Source organism: Poecile atricapillus, chromosome 20, assembly GCF_030490865.1.
Source record: "Poecile atricapillus isolate bPoeAtr1 chromosome 20, bPoeAtr1.hap1, whole genome shotgun sequence".
Taxonomy (NCBI): domain Eukaryota; kingdom Metazoa; phylum Chordata; class Aves; order Passeriformes; family Paridae; genus Poecile; species Poecile atricapillus.
In genome coordinates this window covers 627,535-649,456 of record NC_081268.1, presented here as the reverse complement: position 1 = coordinate 649,456, position 21,922 = coordinate 627,535, and the positions used below count along the sequence as shown (strand labels likewise).

General features: G+C 40.1%; 2 protein-coding genes across 7 annotated transcripts; one reads left to right on the top strand and one right to left on the bottom strand.

The window, feature by feature from the left end:
* Positions 1 to 979: 979 nt before the first annotated feature.
* Positions 980 to 12,415, top strand: LOC131586753 (uncharacterized). 5 transcript variants are annotated; one of them, XR_009279225.1, is made up of 4 exons: positions 980 to 1,397; positions 2,297 to 2,387; positions 7,599 to 11,181; positions 11,727 to 12,415. XR_009279225.1 is itself a non-coding variant. In XM_058853932.1 (3 exons), exons 1-3 carry the CDS (start codon positions 1,175 to 1,177, stop codon positions 8,686 to 8,688), a joined length of 1,404 nt encoding a protein of 467 aa, XP_058709915.1. In that variant the 5' UTR covers positions 980 to 1,174; the 3' UTR covers positions 8,689 to 11,320. The 5 variants fall into 5 exon arrangements, 4 of the variants coding, with proteins under 4 accessions (XP_058709915.1, XP_058709916.1, XP_058709917.1 ...); XM_058853932.1 differs by lacking the exon at positions 11,727 to 12,415 and having other exon boundaries at positions 7,599 to 11,320; XM_058853933.1 differs by lacking the exon at positions 11,727 to 12,415 and having other exon boundaries at positions 1,258 to 1,397; positions 2,248 to 2,387; positions 7,321 to 11,320.
* Positions 12,416 to 12,787: 372 nt separating this feature from the next.
* On the bottom strand, positions 12,788 to 21,108 carry FBXW2 (F-box and WD repeat domain containing 2). 2 transcript variants are annotated; one of them, XM_058853936.1, is made up of 7 exons: positions 20,972 to 21,108; positions 18,894 to 19,403; positions 17,461 to 17,655; positions 16,538 to 16,671; positions 15,849 to 15,935; positions 14,973 to 15,142; positions 12,788 to 13,157 (listed from the first exon to the last, which is right to left on the bottom strand). In XM_058853936.1, the coding sequence occupies exons 2-7, from the start codon at positions 19,381 to 19,383 to the stop codon at positions 12,869 to 12,871; spliced, it is 1,365 nt and encodes a 454-aa protein (XP_058709919.1). In that variant the 5' UTR covers positions 19,384 to 19,403; positions 20,972 to 21,108; the 3' UTR covers positions 12,788 to 12,868. The 2 variants fall into 2 exon arrangements, with proteins under 2 accessions (XP_058709919.1, XP_058709920.1); XM_058853937.1 differs by having other exon boundaries at positions 15,043 to 15,142.
* Positions 21,109 to 21,922: the final 814 nt, after the last annotated feature.

Here is a 21,922-nt window from a genome sequence, read left to right as displayed (position 1 = left end):
TGTCAGTCAAATTCAGAAAATATATCTTGGAGAGCGTTTAAAGAAAAAAGAAGTCAATGTGTACAGGTCTCAGTAGACCCCAGATGTAAGGGCGTCTCAGATAATTATATCACAAAGGATGGAAACACCCATTTTGCATCAGCTAAAATACAGTGGTCCATAAGAAAGTGCCCATAGTCATGAACTGGATGATGTATCCTTTGTATTTCTTTGACAGACTTTGTCTGTAGCCATATTCTTTCTGCCAGAAATCAGGTTTTAGGAAGAATAGACTGTGGTGGGAGAATTATTTGGTGTTGCAAATGATTACTTGCTTCAGATGATCCACATTTTGGGTTTGCAAGCATGATGTAACTGAACATAAAGCAAACAAGGAAGGCCAGAAAACAGATTTGTTCTAGCACAGATATAGAGAAAAGTTCATAAAATTCTGCAGAATAAGAACTGCAAACAACCATCTAGCTGAATTATTTTAAATACAATTTGTTAATGATACTACTGTCTTAATAAAATACAAAATATAATTTGTGAATGCAAAGGAACACACAGGAATGCTTGGAAACACTGAAAGACAGTTGTAGTAAATGTTTTCCATTTCTTGTAATAATACAAAACTAGAAAATAAAGACACTCTGTGTCTGAGATCTCTATAACTGAAACAAAGGTCTGTAACTTATGGCCTTTGGCACTAGAAAAGAAAATCCCACCACAGGACTCCTACGAATGCCAACCTTGTATTTCATTGTAGAAATGATTCAGCGATCATGTCTATCTCTAAAAGCAGACAGGACTCCAGTTAACTACTGGATTTTTATGGTTGTGTAATTATCAATTTCCCTGTACTTTTTTGTTTTAATTGACTTGCATTTTGAAAATATAATGACTAGAGCTTGTGTTTCTCCTTTTCACACAAGTTAATTTGACAGTCGGGGTCGAATCCGGAGACCTCTTCGAGAACAGTGCACCACTGCTGAGGTCCTTCTTTTGCACTTATGCGGTCTCTGCCGATCATTTCCAGGCTGTGTGGGAGTGTTCCCCCGGAGCACAGCATGTGAAACCCGGGTTATCAGCGCTCTAGAGCCGCTGGCGTCCTGTTCTGCGGCGGGGTGGGCAGGCCCTGCTTCCCAAAACGCTCGGCCGGCATTGACGCATCAGCGTCCATTCCCGGTCTTAGATGGGGCGTCCCCGGCCGATGCCTCGGGGAACCTGGAAAAGTGGCCGAAGAGGCCAGAGGGGCGGCTGGAAGTCTGCGGCCCGCCCGGACTTCCCTTCGTCCGCGACCGACTCCCCGTCGCCCGCCGAACGAGACCCTCGGGGCCGCTCGCCGAGAGCCGGGGCCGATGGCGTGCACAGCCGAGGCACCGCTACGGCTCGGAGCGCCGAGCAGCCGCCCCGAGGTACTGCAGCCGGGGCAGGGTTCCGCGGCGTCTCTGCGGCCAAAGCCGCCGCCGCCTGTCCGGGCGGGACGTGAGGGGACCGGGCGCTCCCGCCGGCCCCGGGCCGCAGGAGCGTGTTGCGTTTGCTTCTGTCGGTACCGCAGAGAGAGCCGGCTACGAGGCGCGAGCATTCCGGTAACGCCGGCTCAGCTTCGCACAGCTTCGGCGGCGGGGAAGGGCGGGTGCCGCGGGACGGGGCGCGCTGCCGGCTGTGTGCCAGGGTGGTAAACGGAGACCGTAGTTGAGGTCAGGCAGCGGCACCTGCTCGGGAGCCTGTAACTGGCAGCGCTCACAGGAGAAGCGCGACAGATTCGGGATTTTATTTCCACACAAGAAACAGGTGATCAGCTGTAGCATTATTTTTAAGTAGTGGGGTTAACCACCTAACGGTAAATTAAAGGTATATATTAATTATCAAAGCCACGTTTTTCTGAATCTCTGTCTGAATACCTACTAAGGGTCGAGTTTAGATTTGACGAATGCAAAACCTCTCCAAAGCATAGTTCCACTGTGTGTTGTGGGTTAATCCTGGAAGGCAGCTCAGCCCTCACCCTTGCTCTTGAAGTGGGGATGGGGATAGAACCAGACAGGCAAGCGTGGGTTTTCCTCTGGGCTTTGCCTGACATAAAGACACTTTAAAAGGTAAAGCAAAGCTGCATAGAAAACAGAATGTGTAATCTATTCATCATGTCCCTTTAGCCGGCACGTTTCTAGCCATTTCCAGGGAATCAGGACTTCATCAGGTTTAGCAGTGATTTGGGAAGCCATATGCTGTCATGTTGCATGTTTCCCCCTCTCCTTCTTACCCCAGCTTAGATGGCTGACCATGGCATCATATGATGTTGGGTGGTTTGGTTCAGCAGTCCCAGCTGTGTTCCACGCAAACTTCTTGTGCCATGCAACTCCTGGGATGGGAGCCACAGGAGAAACAAGAGATGGCCTTGACTCTCTGTAAGTACTGTTCAGTGATAGCTAAACATTGGCGTGTTTGAAGCACTTGCTTTGGTCACAAAACACAACACCCTGCTAGGAAGAAAATTAACTCAGTCCCAGCTAAAAAAGTACAGTGTGAAAGAAAAAAAGTTGAAATAACAGTCTTTTAAATGTCACACAGTTTTTATTTTGCCCAATCTGTTTCATATTTCAAAAGACATGAAGTTTAAGTGTTTGCAATAGGAGGAGTTTGGCTTAGGGATGTACAGCACATTATTAATGGAGAAGTTTCTGAGTGTATACAGGGAAGTGTGGTGTTTGTCAGTTCTAATGGCACAAAATAAGTAAAACAACTGTATATTGACTGTATAGTGTTGTATGACAACACTATATATTGTTCTGACTTAGTGTCTTTGTATTTAGAATAGAAACAGACAGTTTGAATTTTTTAGAGTAGTATTTTATTAGTGGAAAAATACTGCCTTCAGTTTAATCCTTCAAACAATGTGCTCCTGACTTTGACACACTAGTATCCTTCCTCTCTTATAAGATCCAAAGAACCTTTCTGAAAAAAGGAAGCTATCAAGAGATTGGCAACAGGCATCTGAGATAAAGATGGTAAATGATTGTTAATATTTGTAATTCTTATTTAGGCACCAGTGATCTGTGGTTTTGCTTTTGACAAAAATCATAAACAAAAGGATAGAGAATAATTTTTTTCAAAAATTGTAAGTTTTGTAAGGCTGTGTTTTCAGTGGGGGGTTTTTAGTTAGACCCTGGATAAGCAAGGATTAGGTTGTTTATTATTCTTATACTGCTGAAGCTAATACTTCATATTAGCAACTGAAACTCGGCACTCACCTCTTGTCGGTTGCTCTTTACCCTTACCCTAGACTTAGAGATAAAAGTAATAAGATGAGAGTTATGAAAATCTTAATGCAATGTAGACATTGTCAAGATACTGAAATGAGCAACATAAAAAGCCTTCAGCTGTCTCCGTGCAAACAAAACAAATTACAAAGGAAGGTCACAATGCAAAGAGTATGTGAGGGAGATTAATTATTACTCAGGAATGACTCTTGAACTAAATTAGCAATTGATACCACCTTTTGGTAAGAACAGTGCTAGTTGTGGGGGGTTTCTAACAGAAAGATGTTAGAAAAGATGATCTGAAAATAGAAGCTAGACAGCAAAGGTGTAAACAATGTCCAATTTGAAGGTGATTAAAAAAAACTCCATTTCAAAATTCTAAAAGGACAAGCTATTGGAAGAATCTATAATGGGAGATTAATAAATCTGCTGTGAGTGTAGTGGTACAATGTGGCTTCAGCATGAATAATTCCTTGGTTTAGGATGGGGAAAAAAAGAAGATTTAGATAGATGAAAGTTTGTAGGTGCATTCTTGGTCCCATACAAGGTTTTAGAGTAAATTTTAGGACTATGACCAATGAAATAAGGAGAAACAAGATTATTTTGAGCAGCTCAATCTAGTGAGAGATGTCTCACCTACAGCAAGTGGATTTGAACCAGATGATATTTAAAAGTTCTGTCCAACCCAAGCCATTCCATGATGCTAACCGTGTCAAGAGCTCTTTATTATGACCTTGCTGCAGAAGAAAACACATTGTGTAACTGCACTTGCTTGGCTGATTGGGCAGATATATTAATTGTTGCCTGATGACAAGCTCAGATGTATCTGTGCAATATGTTGCATCTCCAAAAAATATCCTAGCATGCATTGAGAAAGAAAATTTCCAACAATGAGGGCTTGTTAGCTGCCACATACAAGTGGATAAGGTCTTTTCTAGTCAGACATTTCTAGTCTCCTGTACTAGAGAGTAAGGGAAACTGGGCCAACTGCACAGAAACGATTGCTGAAGGAAGATTGTTTCTTATGACATGGTTTTACCTTGCATTCAACTGTTTTGTTGAAAGAAAAGGTAATGAAGACGAGGAGGTGATATTACTGTAGTCTATCAGGGTGGTGGGGAGGAAGAAAGCCTGTTTATAGTTAAGGAGAATACTGCAAAGTAGCCATTGATACCATTAGCTAAATTTAGTGTTAAAGCAAATATGCATAATTTGTGTCATGGTTAGTTGCATATTAATTGGAATTAAAAAATGCGAGATTGAAATAAATTGTTACTATAAAAGAGACTCATTTAAATATACTGAAAGCCATTTTACCCTCTCTGTAGTGAGGAAATACAAATGTGTTCTTAATTACACTGTCTTTATGTATTATATGACTACATATTTGTACTGTTTATTTCAGGAGTGCAAAATTAATGAGTTGTATTGGGGAAACCATGAATTTCACTTGTCAAATAATTACATATTTCATTTCTTTAATATTCGGTGTTCTGATGTGTCTTTGAGTTCTTGATTTTGCTTTTTCTTGGCTTCTAGAACTTGCTGTTGTTTCATCTCTCTTACACAGTTCCTAATCAGAATCTGTATCTGCATGTTCCAACTAAGCCTATAGCATGTTATGAAAAATTGTTTGTCCAAGAAATACAGATATATATATAGTGTATTTTTCTAATTCTTTTTAAGTATGTGTGCAAACTGGATTTATATTAACATGCAAGATTAATTTTCAGAAGAAAATTTAAGTAGCCTTAAAAAATTGATGAAAAATGTTTGATTTGCTTCAACAACTCACTTACATACTTGTAATTTTAATTAAGTTCTTGCAACACAACTCTGTGCTTTGCTCAAGAGAAGGAGAACTTGTTTTTCTGGTAGGTGTGGCTGCTGTTACTGACATTAAAAGAGCAGCAGCTGTGTGAAATAAAATGTGCCAGGAAGGGTCTTAGGTATTGTACCAGTTTTTTTTTTCTCTCAGTATTGTTCTGTATTGAACAATTATTGCAATTTACCTTAAAGGTATTTAAGTTTTTATCTGTTTAAAATAAACAATTAGTAGATTATTTTAGCAAAATAACTTAAAAGTGAACGGAGGACTGAACAGAACTTCACTCGGCTATCTGCTTTAAAAGGTACCTTTTCCTTTCCAGTGTTTGCTGTTCAAAACACAGTTGAAAATATATTTTTTTTTCTTGTTATTTATTGCTAGCAAAAGTAGAAGAAATAACAGGTAATAAATTTAGTTTGTTATTTAGTGTTTCATGTTTCTTTAATTAAAAAATATTTATTTTGTAAGACAGACCAATATTTTAAGTATAGGTAAAACCAAGGGTAAGAATGCTAAATTCGACTTCCTCTATGTTGTAAGAATGCTAAAATATATAACATCCTTGGAATAAGAATGCTTGGGGGAAACCTGTACTTTAGAACATTTCATAAAAAGACTTAAAATGTTTGAATTGTTTTCAGTCACAAATCTCCAGCGGGAAGTCATATGGCAATAGCAGACTCTTACTTTGTATTTGAAGTTCTGCTCTCAGTTTTAAGGATTTATGGGGAGGGCTCTCCGTTTCAGAGATAGAAGAGTCAGTGATTTCTGCTACTCCTTTTCTGCTTTGTGCCTAGTGTGACGTAGTGAGATTTTTGGTGCCCCTATGACTCTTGTCTGAAAAACAATTTATTGGGAGCTAGCAAAGGCTACTATAAATCACATCAGCCTTGGTATATGGGACATTTTCAGGGGTGTATTGTGACTGTAGTTCTCCCTAGTTCACTTTTTCATGAAAGAGCAGTTGTGAAAATATTGTACATTATTTTGAAGGCATGGGTAATTATTTTTCACCTTCTAGAAACATTTTAATCATCTTGTGCAATAACATCAGTTCATTCCACGCTGGCATTTTACTCCACACTTCCTGCTGGCAGTTGGGGAAACTCTCTTCTACCTATCCAGTTTTCTGATCCAGTTTTCTGATATGAATTTGATTAATCTGGGACACTTTTTTCCCAAGAATCTCTCTGGTACAAGCAGGCATTTGAGGAGACTTGCTGTCACTTTTCTGTTTATGGACCATATCTGAATACCTAACGATGAATTTGTAGAGAAAACTTTTGTCTAGGTTCCACTTGCAGAAATGAGTGCTTCAGAGTGCCATAAATTCCACCCACTCAGGCATTAACACTTGCTGGCACAAGTGCTGCTGAAGACTTCAGACATCCAGGCACTGGGGACTGCCTACCTGTTCCTGCAGCAGCAGGAGTTTTAAGCCGTAACCCCCAAATTGTGCCAGGAGCTGAGCCAGCATTAATGCAGTGTGAGGTCCAGATCTCTCATAAGCGTTAATATCAGATAACCTTTCCTGTAACTCCTGCCGTGTACATGGCTACGTAGGGTAGAGTGGCTAATTGAGACTGATTTTTATACCTGCATAGATTTCACCTGCCTTCTGCTGGATTGTATGAACTGACTTTCCTCTGTGTGTATGGTCTCATCTGTGGTGATCTGCACGTTGGGTAACTCATAAATTAGTGATTATATCTGGACCATTGTACGTAATCCCCACTCAGCATGTTTATTATGAACTTGATTAATTCTATATACTTTTAATTTATCTGTCTCTAGCTTGTCTGTGAGAAGTCTGGTTGAGTTTGTTTTTTTTTAAATGTAATTTACATACACACTGTGTAGGTGGAAAAAAAGAAAAGCTTTGCTTTAAGAATTACTGTCCAGTTATTAAATTGGATATTCTAAAATTTAGATTATTAAAAAAAAATACTCCTTGTATTGCTATATATAGATCTCTTATGTTATTCTGCAGATCCCTCCACTGTACAGAAACTGCTCCACACATCTGACAAATAAAGGACTGTCACATACAGTATCTTACATATCATTAAAGATGTGTTCTGTGACTGATTTTTCATAAAAGCACAGTCTCTGAGTAAGTCAGTGCACCATGATAGAGACTTGCCGCCAGTTTGTTTTGTGAAATTCTTTCACAATTCTTTGAACTGTGAAATTCTTGAGCAATGATCATGGGTCAGTATTATCATGTCATACGATGTCTTTTCTTTTCTGCAGATGCGGCAGCATAAAGTACAAGGACAAAGAAATGTACATGCACATTTAGATACATACAAAATGTTGTGTGCTGGGAAAAAATCTTACTTTGCTGCTGCTGTGTGCATTATTACTTTAACTTCAATGCTTGCAGTTTCTTATCTGAGGTTACAGGGACTTTCCCATCAGCCAAAAGTAATTCAAGAAGGCAGAAGATGTAGAGGGAAAATTGCCAATAGCACAATAACAGCATTAAAAGATAACAAAACTTTTATTATATCCCCATACTTTGATGACAGAGAAAGCAAAGTCACTCGTCTGATTGGGATTGTTCACCATGAAGATGTAAAACAACTGTACTGCTGGTTCTGCTGTCAGCCCAATGGAAAGATATATGTATCAAAAGCAAAAATTGATGTTCATTCTGATAGATTTGGATTCCCTTATGGTGCAGCAGATATAATTTGTTTGGAACCTGAAAATTGTGATCCAACACATGTATCAATTCATCAGTCTCCACATGGAAATATCAACCAGCTGCCAAGGTTTGAAATTAAAAACCGCAAGGCTGAGACCTTTTCTGTTGACTTCACTGTGTGCATTTCTGCCATGTTTGGAAACTACAACAATGTCTTGCAGTTTATACAGAGTATGGAAATGTACAAGATTCTTGGAGTACAGAAAGTGGTGATCTATAAGAACAACTGCAGCCATCTGATGGAGAAAGTCTTGAAGTTCTATATAGAAGAAGGAACTGTTGAGATAATTCCCTGGCCAATAAACTCACACCTCAGGGTTTCTTCTGAATGGCACTTCATGGAAGATGGAACACACATTGGCTACTATGGACAAATTACAGCTCTGAATGACTGTATATACCGTAACATGGAAAGGAGCAAGTTTGTGGTCCTTAATGATGCTGATGAAATAATTCTTCCCCTTAAACACCCAAACTGGAAAACAATGATGAACAGTCTTCAGGAACAAAACCCGGGGACTAGCGTTTTCCTCTTTGAGAACCATATCTTCCCAGAAACCATATCGTCTCGTATGTTCAATATTTCTTCTTGGAATACTGTGCCAGGTGTTAACATACTACAACATGTATACAGAGAGCCTGACAGGAAAGATGTAATCAATCCCAGGAAAATGATAGTTGATCCACGAAAGGTGATTCAGACTTCAGTCCATTCTGTCCTACGTTCTTATGGGAACAGTGCGAATGTTCCCATGGATGTTGCCCTCATTTATCACTGTCGGAAGGCCCTTCAAAGCGACCTTCCCAGAGAATCTCTCATCAGGGATACAACACTGTGGAGATATAACTCATCATTAATCATGAATGTTAACAAGGTGTTATCTCAAACCATGCTGCGAGCTCAAAAGTGAAACCTTGGTTATAAGGAGTGAAAGTGGAGCACTACCTGTATTGTGGGAAGACAGAGGATATCCTTTAAAGATCATATTAAATTGATTTCCCCACGGAGTTTACATTTTGCTGCAATTATTTAGGGAATCTATAGCAAAGCCATGAATCATTTAATGATATCACGGATCAGTGCAGATTGCAGTATTTCTTCTGGCAAATGTACAATTTGTTTTCAGTTAAAACAATAATAAAAATCAGTATCTGTCAACTGATTCAAATAATGCAGGGCAGTTTTCAACCTATGTACAAAAAGCACAAATACAGTAATTTGATTAAAGGTAGCATTGCTTAATTCTTGCAGTTTGTATGTCACTGGGTACCAAATTTGTATGCATCAATTTGAGTATAGACAAATAATTGAGCACAATCTTCCTGTAAAAAAATTACCCCTTATGTTCTTGGAAATAGTGTATGTTAAAGATGTGATGGATAGTAACACTAAACTGTTTAGTAACACTAAAACTGTTGAAGTTTTGCTGATAAAAAATGTTTTGTTCAACTGGGCTTTGCAGACATGTAACATTGAGGAGCGATCACACCTGTTATGAATTATTAAAGTGTTAAGTGCTGAGTTGTGTTGGAAAGCTTTTAATAGAGGCAAGGGATACAGATTGATATTAAATATGATACTTTTGTGGACTTTAAAGAACCTATTTCGAGGAGGGAAAATAGATGGCCAAACAACTTCCATGAAACTTAATAGTTTGTTGGGTTTTTTCCTGGCACCTTGAAGCCTCATAGGAAAATGTTTCATGAAATTTAGACACAAGTTGGATTTTAGTCCTTTATGTGATGGGTAAGTTAAATTATACTGTTTCCTTGATAGGCGTTAAGGGTATAGAAGCTGCATTTTTTCCAACTTCTATCTGGAAATACTGCAAAGTAGTGACTTTTGCTGAAGTCGGATGGAAACCAAAGCAAACCATAAAAACCATTTGCTCACTTCTGTTTTCACAGTTTCAGTTTCATAATTTCAGTTTCTGTTTGATAAGCCTCCAGAACTACATGCATTGCATATGTTGTGGTGATATAATTAGAACCTTCCTACTGAAGGCACATCTGAAGGCAGCGATAGCCTGACACTCTGGTGTCTGACAGAGAGAAGAGCATGTCTGAGCAAGTATGCTTTTTAAAATTTCTACATTAATGTCATGCTTTCATTCATTTATCTACTTGGTAGTGGCACATACCTGTGTTCTTAAGGAGCTCTGTCACTAGTGGATTAGCATCATTAGCAGATGTCCAAAAAGAACTTTTACTGTGCTTCACAGTGACTGCAGCATCTCCCAGTCTGTATCAACAAACTTGCAGCTATATTACTATCTGAAATGCCTGCTGCTGTCAGTCATACAATCTCGTGTAGCAACAGGTCCATTTAGAATTTCAGACTCGTTGTTTAAAAGGGGCATCTGAAAGTCCAAGTCCCTGTTTACAGCATGGTGTGTTTAGGACTTTGGGAAGGCTGGGCAAGCTGTTCCAGTCTTTAACTTCACTGTGGAGAATTTCTCTTGTTGTAAGAACACTGACCATTGCCTTGCTGCATGATGCTGCAATGAGTCTGACATTGTTTTCTTCATAGCTTACTAGCTGGAGACAGTAGCAGTGCCTCCCCATCCCATGCCCACCACCTTCCCTTTCCCCACTATTCTTTCTGGAAGGCTCAGCTTGGGTCTCAGTTTCTCAGCCATCTTGTGCTCCACCTCTCTGTGGACTCTGCATGATTAAGGTCACTAATAAAAGTAGTTAATCAAGTTTTCCTGTTCTGCTGATTTGGAAACAAGGACATTTCTGTCACACCTCTGTTTAATCTTTCAAAGTTAATGCAGCGCTGTATAGGTGGCTCCTTCAGAAGAAGCTGTTACTGCACACATAACAATACTGTTACGTTACTCCTACATTAAGAATGATGAGAACTGGGTTTCAAGACAAGTTATTGAAAACTTTCTTTTTCACGGAAGCTTTTTTCACTTTGTAGTGAGACAACAAAAGCTCGCTTTTGCTAGCTGATCATTTACACCCCACACAGTGCAGTTTGAAATGAGAGTTGTGAATTTGGCTTCTGGTTGATAAAATCCTTGAGTACAGACAAGATTTTTTCAAAATAAATTGGTATGCATAAATGTGGAAAAACTGAGTGCTTAGAAGTCGGGCGTTGTATTTAAGAGACTGCTCCACTTGTGCCTTCATGCAACTCCGACAGCATCACTCAAATTACTGATTCTTGCATATGAAAACTCCCCTTCATTGGTATAATTCATACTACATACATTTGGGAATCTTGGCCTTGATTCAGTATTAAGTATGAAATCAGGTCTCCTTGAATAGTGTGAAGAAAAAAGTCACACTAATAATGCTACTAGATAGTTTTGTCTTTTCAAGGGGAGCTAGTCTTCATGAAAACTCATGTTCTTAAGTTGTGTAAAAAAAAGTGACGGAAGGGAAGGCGCGGGAAGGTGCGGGAAGGTGCGGGAAGGGAAGGTGTGGGAAGGTGCGGGAAGGCGCGGCGTGGGAAGGTGCGGGAAGGTGCGGGAAGGGAAGGTGTGGGAAGGTGCGGGAAGGCGCGGCGTGGGAAGGTGCGGGAAGGGAAGGTGCGGGAAGGTGCGGGAAGGTGCGGGAAGGGAAGGTGCGGGAAGGTGCGGGAAGGTGCGGGAAGGTGCGGGAAGGGAAGGTGTGGGAAGGTGCGGGAAGGGAAGGTGCGGGAAGGGAAGGTGCGGGAAGGTGCGGGAAGGGAAGGTGCGGGAAGGTGCGGGAAGGGAAGGCGCGGGAAGGTGCGGGAAGGGAAGGCGCGGGAAGGCGCGGGAAGGGAAGGCGCGGGAAGGGAAGGTGCGGGAAGGGAAGGTGCGGGAAGGTGTGGGAAGGTGCGGGAAGGGAAGGTGCGGGAAGGTGCGGGAAGGGAAGGCGCGGGAAGGTGCGGGAAGGGAAGGCGCGGGAAGGGAAGGTGCGGGAAGGGAAGGTGCAGGAAGGGAAGGTGCGGGAAGGGAAGGCGCGGGAAGGGAAGGGAAGGTGCGGGAAGGGAAGGTGCGGGAAGGGAAGGTGCGGGAAGGGATCAACTTAAAGCATTTCTAAAGCATGTGATGTAACAGCTTTTAAGTACATGTCAAATAGCACAGAAGTACATGGACAAGTATTTGCTACTCAACAATTATCATCAGATCATCATCAGATGATCAATAAGGCTTTTTTCTACCCTCGTGCTTTCCTTCAGACTCTTGATTTGTTTTTTCTCCAGACATGTGGCATTCTGTCATTTGCCCCTGCTTTTTAACTCCAGATGTAGCAACTGTTTTTAATACATTATATTAACTGCAACTTTTGGAGAAAGTGAGTGGCTGGTAGACATCATTTAATGCAAGAAAGTGACTCTCTGTAAAGACTGAAAATTGCCTTCCCCTTCATGTGAACTAAATTGTGTTTTAACACAAACTCTAGGAAATAAGGACTATAAAATACCAATCAAGCCATTCTGAGTTACTGTTAGCAAGGATGACGAATATGTCAGAGGTTCTCCAAGGTTGATCGCAATTGCAAGCTCTATCAGATAGATGAAAAGGTGCATCACTCCTGCTGAGGACAGATCATACTGACATGTTCCTGAACTTACAGCATCTGATCCTATTTAATTCTTCTGTTTCAAAGGTTTTTAAAGCTACCATATGGAAAAACATTTTGAAGAGAATGATTCTGGAGAGAGAAAGGGTTTGCTATTTTCTCATTTTTGTTAAGCAGCCATGCACTGTAACCAGTATTTGCTGTTACACGTACAAAAGCTGATGGTTCTTAAATAGTAGCTTCACCTTCTGTTTCAACAACAAAAAAAAGGTCAGAAGTCAGGTCAAGCACAACTTGATTTCAGACTTGACAGCAGATTTGTATGGTTTAAATATTACAAGCTATACTTCAGAGCCCAAATAGGTATATTTAAACATGAATATAGACAAAAATTTGTGGTGAATACTGTTAGCATGCTGCATTGCATTATGTCCAAAACAACCCACTCCCAAATGCCCAAATAAAAGTAAATGATTGTGCATTGCATGATGATACCATTGGGTGTGCAACTTTGGTTCATGCAAAGTCTTGTTTTATGGACACACTGCCGATAGGCCATATATTCCTCAAGATTCTGTATGTGTGACCTTTTCAGCCATGTTCTTTCCATAACACCAAATGGATACTATGGTCTGGCATACTGGTGGCAAAAACCAAGCCCGTATCATTTTGGCCATTTAGTCCATTTAACCAAGACATTTCACCAGCCAAAAAGCTTGAACCTCTCTTTGACTTTCTATATTCTGGCAAAGGCCAGCGGCTTATCAGTTTTTCTGTCCTCAAGTCCATTATATACAGGTATCTGTTGTCAAACAGTAGAGCAAATATGTCTCCAAAGCCCAGCAACGACACATTTGAGAAGTCTGGAGGTTTGATAACCCTAGAAGACAAGAAAACAGTATTAGAATCTCCCTTAAAATTTAGTCATGAGCTTGAATTACTAAACTAAATCCTGTGTGTCTACAGAAAATGTGTCTAAACTCATCATTCTGAAATACTTTAGAAAGAACTGGATGCAAATCTTTCAAATTAAGCAACTGAACACTTAGCTACAATACGGCCTGTGGTTTCAGTTCTGACTTTGTGCTTTCAGGACAGACTCATCTGAACATAAGTAAAGGCTAAGGTTTTAAAAGGATTATTCTGCAGAGCACAAGAAAAATATTTCCACATACAAACAAAAGAGCAAATCTACTTGTGTTTTACAGTAAATTTCCATATGGATTTCATGCCTCAATATCTTTAAACTAAGAGGTAAATGCTGTTACTATTCTTTTGATCACTCTTCTAAAATGCAGAAGTGAAACATAGACATGCCTTGTTGTGATAAGCAGGTTAGATAAATCATCCTTGTCCTTAGAGTGCTGTTTTACTGATGTTTTATGTTAAATTAAGCATGGGGAGAAATAAAAGTATTTTCTAGTTCCCCAACACCTTTATGATGTCTTCCCTTAATAAGTAAAATTTGGAACAGAAACTGAAGACTTGAGTCTTCCACAACTGCCTGCACGTTTGATCATAGCATTACATAAAGCAAAGAACCGAGACACAGAAATGTGTGGGGATGAAAATGTTATCAACAGTAAGAGACTATCTTTTGTTTTGAAAGATGGGAGGGTAAACTAAGAGGTGAAATTACTCAGTTATTCTTACTGATACTTCTGAAGATCTTTCAAATATCCACAAATACTCAGGCTATTTGAATTAAAGAGTCTGCTAGCGGTTCCAAAATGCATTTTTTTCTTTAGTAAGTTACTGTCTTTGATGCCACCATTTCCTACTCATACAGCCTGATTCCTTCTGTGGAAATTGAATGCCATCATGTTTATGTCATACTATATTAGGAACAGAGATAGTGACGACATAGAGTCTCTAGCCTTAGCTGCAAAAGAGAGCACTTTTTGTTCTTCCAGATCTTCTTTTAATAGTCAGTTCCAAGAAGGTCCAAAAAGGTAAACCTCTCATTTGCCATCAAACCAACACATCACCATCATTGGACAGTCAGGAACAACACCCCTTGACAGTTTCTTGCAAGTAAACAACAAGGCAACAAACAACACCTGCAAATGTTGTTTTCCTTCTCTAAGGATTGTTTGGATTCCTCCTTATGATTTCTCAGGCCAGAGTGAGAAAATTGTGTACTTGACTTTCCCATAGGCTCAAGATAGTGCCTGAAGGCTAAAAATCTCTTACTTGACCACTGTTAGTCCCCACATGTTTGGTCCCTTACTGCAGTCTGATAGATTTCACTATCATTCCACAGCATTAGCAGATCAATAGTGCTATAAGGAAAAATAGTCTTTTTAATTTCTTGTCCCATCAAAGGACCCCCAGAAATGCCTGCTTGGTTCTCTGTCCAGCAGTCCATGGTAACATTAGCTCTGGGTCACTACATTTTCACATTCACAACTACAGTGTTGCAGTCTAGTGTAAGTCTATACTGAAACACTTCAGCTTACAGAATGAAAATATGGAAGAGAACTAGTATGTGGCCAGAAACCAAAACAGCAGTGAAACGATTCATATTATCAGATGGCAAAATTAGAATTAAAACTGCTCAGTATGTGTAAAGCAAGATGTTTACAGAATTTTTATCAAGATTCTTTTGGTCCACATATAAAGTAAGTTATTGAAACTACTATAATCTACTTCTTACTCATTTAATGAAGACTGAATCCTAAACTGAATTATTTACCTGAGAATATCATAGCTGGCAAAGTCCCACTGGTATAATCCTAGTGCTGAACTGCACACTATGTATTTACCATCAAAGTGCAGTCTGGGCTGTAGGGAGATGCTTCGGTCCTCAGAAACAGACAGTGTTTTTAAGCACTTGCAGTTTATTTCCCTTCCAATAGGCCAAATCTACAATTAAAACACAGTTTAAGGGCATAAAAAATTTGCATTATAAACTGTTACATAAGTAGAGCAAGCCTCGCAGTCTCTTTTTAATAAAACAATAAGTAGTAATAATAATAAATAATATTAAAAATAATAAAAAATACAAAAAATAATAGGTAAATGTGTGCATGAGTTTTTTTCAGAAATATTTATCTCTTTCAGGTAGGAACATCAATTCTTCAACTGACTTGTCTTAGAGTGTTGGTGCAGCATGTGTTGTTTCTAGCCTAAAAAAACAGTGGAAATGGGTACTTTAAAGAATTGGGGGGGGGGGGGAAATCAACCATCCAGTTGGGACAGAAATGTAACAGTGTTTCAGTTACAAAGCACTTCTATAGCCACAAACTTACAGCACTCTCCCACCCCGAAGTCCCCAACAGTAACAGTATTTGCAGTTACCTGCCTCACTGTCAAGTTAGCACAATATGCATGACCTGAAAGCACTGATTCTTTGCATTACCATTCTTGTAGAGCTATCATTTAAAACCAAATGCTAAGGCAAGCATTGAAAAATTAGTTTCCAATGAGTTTCATGTTCTGCACACAGCCTCTAAAGCAGGAAATGTGGGGAAAAACTAAAGCCTTCTATTATTAGTATGCTGCAGCAAAATATTCAAGGTTTTTGTTTCTCAATATACCAAAATAATATATGCATGATATATGTGCATACCTTGATTTCATACTTATCTGCACTTAGGAGAATATAATCCCCAGGACTATGCATAAGTGATTTGACTTTGCACTTCTGCAAAACGACCTGTAATTGAAGAATGGTAATGATTTATGTTGATGCTGTTAAATAAACAAATTTTCATTTGTATTTTTCACTTCACTGACCACCTGCATAGTGTATCCATGTATAAAGGCAGTACGAATACTTTTAGCAACAGAAGGAAAACTACAGTTTACACTCCTCTTGTTCCTACTAGTGACAACTTACTGTATTAATAAGGAAACATACATATTTCACCTGTACAGTCACACCCCCCACATTTCAAGTTCTGAAATAACCAGAAGAAAAATATTGTTTCATGCTCAGATTTTTGTTATCAAGATCATTAGATTTTTTTACATAACTTTTAAAGCTGTATTCTTTTTAGAACCAGTTTTTATTCAGCCTTTGAATCAAAAGGCTGCTTTCTAACATTATCCCAGCTGCTTTGGAATTGAAGTATCTTCAATGGTCTGAAAGGTTTAATTACAGCTTAAATATTTTTTCTGTTGAAATGTTTTTTTGCAGTATTTCCAGATGTTTTTCAAATTCTAAATCTAGTTTCAGGATTAGGAAATAAAAATTTGGAATGCTACAAATTTAGTGCAAATAAGTGTGTGAGATTAATTATAAATCAATATTCCCACCTTAGTGACCCATTCTGTGTGTCCAGTAAGGGTATTCAGGCACGTTCCTGTTGATAAGGCCCATACTTTCACAGTGAAGTCTGCAGAGCCACTGACCAGAATATCAAGTTCGTCATTGTAATCCACACTAAAAACTTCAAGCAAAAATGGAACTAAATAAGGAATATCAGTCTCTAAGCATGCATTTTTCTGTGAGACACTAGTAGCCTCTATATGAATTTAGTAGCTTCTAAATTCATATGCAACTACATCTTTAATTGTTCTTGAACTGTATACATGAATTGTTACTCTGAATGCCTAAATTTACATTGCAAAATTACTGGGTTTTTTTGCCTAAATTAACAGCGTGTATCTATATCAGTGGTTCCTTTATGGCTGAATTATGGCAAAGTGCAACTTAAGCTAGTTCCTATTTCCAGAGTTTTAGTAAGACGATTCCACAGGATTAGTACATTTTATAAATACAAGGGAAAAAAAACTAAGCTGAGCTGAGGATATTTCTAAGTACACAACAGAGAATTTAATAATGAGGGCAATACAAATACATATTCCCAGGTCCTATTTTACTCTTTGCTTTAAGCTCATGTCCAGTCTGAGAATAGAAAGAATGGCCATGATCATGTATGCCCTGCTACCTAAGATTTGCATTTCTTTGAGACTTGAAGCTACTGAAATAGCCATGGCATTTATTGTTACTTACATGCAATTGCAAAACACTACATGGCTAAGTTTTGGCATATTCAAGGACAAGTGTATATCTGTTCTGGTCACTTCCTCTGTCAAGAAGAACTGTGACTCAGGTGACAGAGAACAGAGGCTGAATAAACAGAAAAAGCCAGTGTGCAAAAGCTAACTTATATTTTGTTTGATGATGATGTACGTCATTTCACTGGTGAAATTACAATTTTAAAATTTTCACCTACCTGCACCAGTATGTCCTCTAAAATGCTGTGTCTTTGCCCCAGAGCTCCATTCCCAACAGGCTACTGTGTTATCGAAAGATCCTGTTACAAGCTTTTGTTCATCAAACTTCACTGCAGCACAAGTGTGTGTCTGGATACCATATATGCACTGACCTGTGCTTACATCCCACAGTTTTGCAGACAAGTCATCTGATCCTAGAATATAAAAGAACAGGATAATTGGAAGATTGGTAGGTTCTAGCACTACTTCTGACTGACAGTGTCTACTGAAACAGATGCATGGAAGTTTCACATGACACATCACTCTCAGGTTTGCAGAGCCACTGACTATACTGCCAGCTTTAGTTTCTTTCAGGAAGGAAAGGAGTCCACCAAATCTTGAAACACAGGTGGATACCTGTGCTTGGGCCCCATATCCTGCCACTTTCTTTTCTCTACCTGAAGCTCCTCTTTTAAAAACTGCTAGCTTTGGAGAGCAAAATAAAACCCTGTACTATTTACACCCGCTTCTTCTCCTGGGGGTTTCAGTACAAAAGCTGTCAGACAAGTTTTGACAATGCTGTTTTCTGTGTATAACATTCACTGCTGAGTAGGTAAGTGAAACACTGGCTAGATTCTAGTTGCTGGCTTATAATAAGCATCCTAATGTACCAATGAATTAACTGAAGTTAGTATTCCCAACTTAGTGTACAACATTGTCATTCCAAATGATTGGAAAATCCTTTGAATATGCTCTGTCGGTGGTTCATTGTAACTGTTATTATTCTTTCATACTAAGGCTTCATATATGTTCTGTTTGTAACTTAAGTTCAAACTAAAATCTTGAAGTCTGTACTCTTCAGGGAGGAAGATGAAATTATGTGCAAATCAGACTAGTAGCAAGGTTAAATCTAGTTTTACAGCACTTCATAAAGCACTTACGTTAAGAACTGAAAGTGCTTACAGCCTTGTTTCCAGGAAGAAGATACAAATTTTTCTTCCACACTTGGGGAGACACAAGTTCTCTCACATCTCAAAGTCCTTTTATTTGAAAGCTATCATCTAAGAGGATAGCTAACATATCTGAACTTCTCAAATGGGTTTCATTATAGTAACAGCATGATCAAAATCATAGAGAAATCTGGATTGGAAGGGCCCTTAAAAATAATTTAGTTCCAACCACCCTGCCATGGGCAGAAACAATGATGCCTGCTGTTACTATTTCTTTATCCAACAAAGACATCGGTCTCCTTGTTTTCTTATTAAAGTGACCAATGAGTTTATTAGTACACCAGGTGTTTCAGAAATTGAAAAAATAAGTAATTTTGAATCATCATCTATAGTCACACTATGAAAACAATCTGTCTGGTAAAAGAAAAGCATATTGTCTTTAATCTTGAGGAGGAAGAGAAAACAAAGAATTTTATGACTCCGAAGTTGTCTGTCCTTCCTACCTGTACACAGAAGTCCATCTTTATAGTAAAGTGCATACACTCTGGCACTGTGTCCAATTAAAGAGGATGTCTCAAAGGCTTCGTGGTCCTTCAGTTGCTTCATCCTTAAAATAGCTTTTAGGTAAACCTTCTTCCAATGTAGAGGATCCTGAACAGAGTCGTCTATCTGCCAACCCAAATTCTTACAAGCAGTCTGCCACACCTCTGTACAGGCACTTATAACCTTGTTCCACTGCTTAGAGACGAGGCAACATGTGAGTAAGGTCTGCGGATCAAGCCATTTTAACAGATAAAAACTAAGTTCCAATGGAAGAAGTTTGAGGAAGTCCCTCTTGAGGAGAATCTCTAGATTATTGGAGAGGTGCCTGAGCTGGACTGCTCCACTCAAGCTAATCAGGTGATCCAGAGTTTCATTTTTCTGCAAGTCCGTCAGAGAAAGAAATGCAATAGAAATGTTATCAAGCCATGCTTCAAAGTCCTTTTTCTCCATAAGGTTATGGAAAAATTTACCTGTGATACATCAAAATACTGTATTAGTTCCGTTCAGAAAATAAGGTATGAATCACATCTTTATTACTGGTACATAAGTATTCCAAATGGCATGTTAACACATAAATTTAAGTGACCAAACACATTTTAAAATATTCTTTAGGTTAGGACTAAGCATTTGCATGCACCCTGAACTACAATTTGTTCTACAGCAGACTTACAAGTAAATTGCACGTAGCTAATGAATGTTAGCATTCATTATGAATGTTTACATATTTCTTGTTTTAGATAACACTTTCAGATTCTGAGTCCAATAAGGTAGGGGTTAATTTAAGTTTTAAACCTATTACAGCAAATAAACACAGTCTTAGAGTTTACCCATGGATAACTCTGATAAAAGGAAAAAACCAAAGCACATAAGCAGTGATAAGCTAGTTACTAACATAATTTACTCATATCTTTGTCCTGAACTATCTTAAATACAAAGCAGGTAACTAGTTAGTTTTTAAACAAACTATAAAGTGATGTCTGACACACTGTGTTGGAAGATACGTTAGTCGTCTTTCTTTTTGGCCCATGTAAAGACCTGAGCTTGTCCATCAGTTTTGACGTGTCTGCACCACTTTGACCTAAATGCATAAAAAAAAGTCCTCTTTTGTTTTTTTTTTCCTTTCCTATTTTCTCAGTTTATTTCCACTGAGACTTAACTGTGAAATTGAATACCACCTCCTGAACTACATCCTGTATGCACCTATACTATCCTATGACATCTCAAATTCCTCCAGTGCCCTGGGACTACTGATTAACAACATAAACATCTAACAAATGTTTATCAAATTTAAAAAGTGGTTAAAATTTACAACAGTTAAACAATATAACAGTTAAAATAAAACAAAACTTAACAAACAGTTAAAAAAATAATATTTATTTATTTTCTCTGGAAAGTCTAATTCATTAGACAACTGTCTTAGTTTCACAGCACTCCCAAACTTTAAGAATTGAGGTACCTGAGTGGGACTCAATAGTATGTTTATTTCCATACAGACATTTTACCATCATAGAAAAAGATCTTAGAGTACACCTCTTAAGAGTACATAGGAGTATAAAAAAGTACAGTCGTCTCTGTAAAAGGCTGCATATGGCATGCAACTGTTGGTAAAACACACAAGAAGGTTCTGGATGTCAAATGCACAAAAGCAGCTGCTCTTGTTAAGTCACAAGTTCATTACAGTAGCTTTTACTGGAGACAGCACTTACCAGCTTTCCTCAGCACATACGGCAGTGAATATAGTTGCTGTTCAAACAGGCATGTGTTCTCTTTAAAACAAGTGAAAAATTCTAATAGGGCGGCTACGAATAAGAACTCCGTGAGCCCCAAGGCGTTTGTTGTATTCAATACGTGAAACTAATACTGAAATTAGGGGCTGCTGTGAAGCTGCTGAAACCGGTGCTCGAGCCTCTTTTCCAGGTGTTACGCAGCCAGCCCCATCCGCTCCCCCCGCCCGCTCCCAATATACCTCCACACGCAAAAAGCACAGCGAGGACCGCAGACTCAGCGCCGCTGCTGCCGATAGCTCCGCGTTGCTCACCTCAGGTAGCAGCCCGGCGCGGGGTGTCCGTCGGCGGGCAGTCGCCAAGGCTTGCGCGGACTCCCGGAGCCCAGCACGGCAGGGTGCTTCCCTGCGGCCATCTCTCCCACCTCAGGACCGGCTCTCAGCACTTCCGCAGCCCGCGCCACAATCTGCGGGCACCCGCGACAGAAGGGTCACCCTCACGACGAGACCAGGCCTCACGACCACCCGGTACTGAAGGGAGGGGAAGGCTGGGCCGAGCCCGCGCCGGGCTAACCGCCGGCACCGGAGAGAAGGCGCTCCCGCACCCGAGGCTCTCACGATCAGGCGGCTTCCGGCGCATCCGAACGTCATCAGTCCCCGCCGCCCCGCTCCTGCCGCCCGGCGCTGCTCCGAGAGGCGGCCCCGTGGAGGAGAGGAGGGGCGGCCCCGTGGAGGAGAGGAGGGGCGGCCCCGTGCAGGAGAGGAGCGGCGGCCCCGTGGAGGAGAGGAGCGGCGGCCCCGTGCAGGAGAGGAGCGGCGGCCCCGTGGAGGAGAGGAGCGGCGGCCCCGTGCAGGAGAGGAGCGGCGGCCCCGTGGAGGAGAGGAGCGGCGGCCCCGTGGAGGAGAGGAGCGGCGGCCCCGTGGAGGAGAGGAGCGGCGGCCCCGTGGAGAGGCGCGTCGACGTTTCCCCTCAGGCGAGATATGGCTGCTGAGGAATCTGGCTGCCTGCTGCTTCACGCCGCTTCCGACTCGTACCCGAGGTTTGGGCAAGTTCTGTTTGTTAAGAATATTCTTGTAATTATTATGATGAAAAATGCACTAGCGTTTATCATACTAACTTAAAATCACGTGTTCTCTCTCCTTCTGGAAGAGGTACGGTGTTAGTAAAATCACGCACAAATCTGACGTGAAAACCGCATCCCCCTTACTTGATTAATTTAGACAGAATTTACTTTTTCCTACTTAACTTGCATTTATTCTCTTCAC

Excerpts from the sequence above, each read along its gene's own strand:
- LOC131586753 (XM_058853932.1), top strand. The coding sequence starts at position 1,175 with ATGGGGCGTCCCCGGCCGATGCCTCGGGGAACCTGGAAAAGTGGCCGA. Across the intron at positions 1,398-2,296 it reads CGCCGAGCAGCCGCCCCGAG|CAGTCCCAGCTGTGTTCCAC; the intron begins GTACTGCAGCCG and ends GGTTTGGTTCAG. Across the intron at positions 2,388-7,598 it reads AGAGATGGCCTTGACTCTCT|AGAAAGCAAAGTCACTCGTC; the intron begins GTAAGTACTGTT and ends CTTTGATGACAG.
- FBXW2 (XM_058853936.1), bottom strand. The coding sequence starts at position 19,383 with ATGGAGAAAAAGGACTTTGAAGCATGGCTTGATAACATTTCTATTGCA. Across the intron at positions 15,936-16,537 it reads ACACAGAATGGGTCACTAAG|GTCGTTTTGCAGAAGTGCAA; the intron begins GTGGGAATATTG and ends CTTCAATTACAG. Across the intron at positions 13,158-14,972 it reads GCCAGCTATGATATTCTCAG|GGTTATCAAACCTCCAGACT; the intron begins GTAAATAATTCA and ends CTTGTCTTCTAG.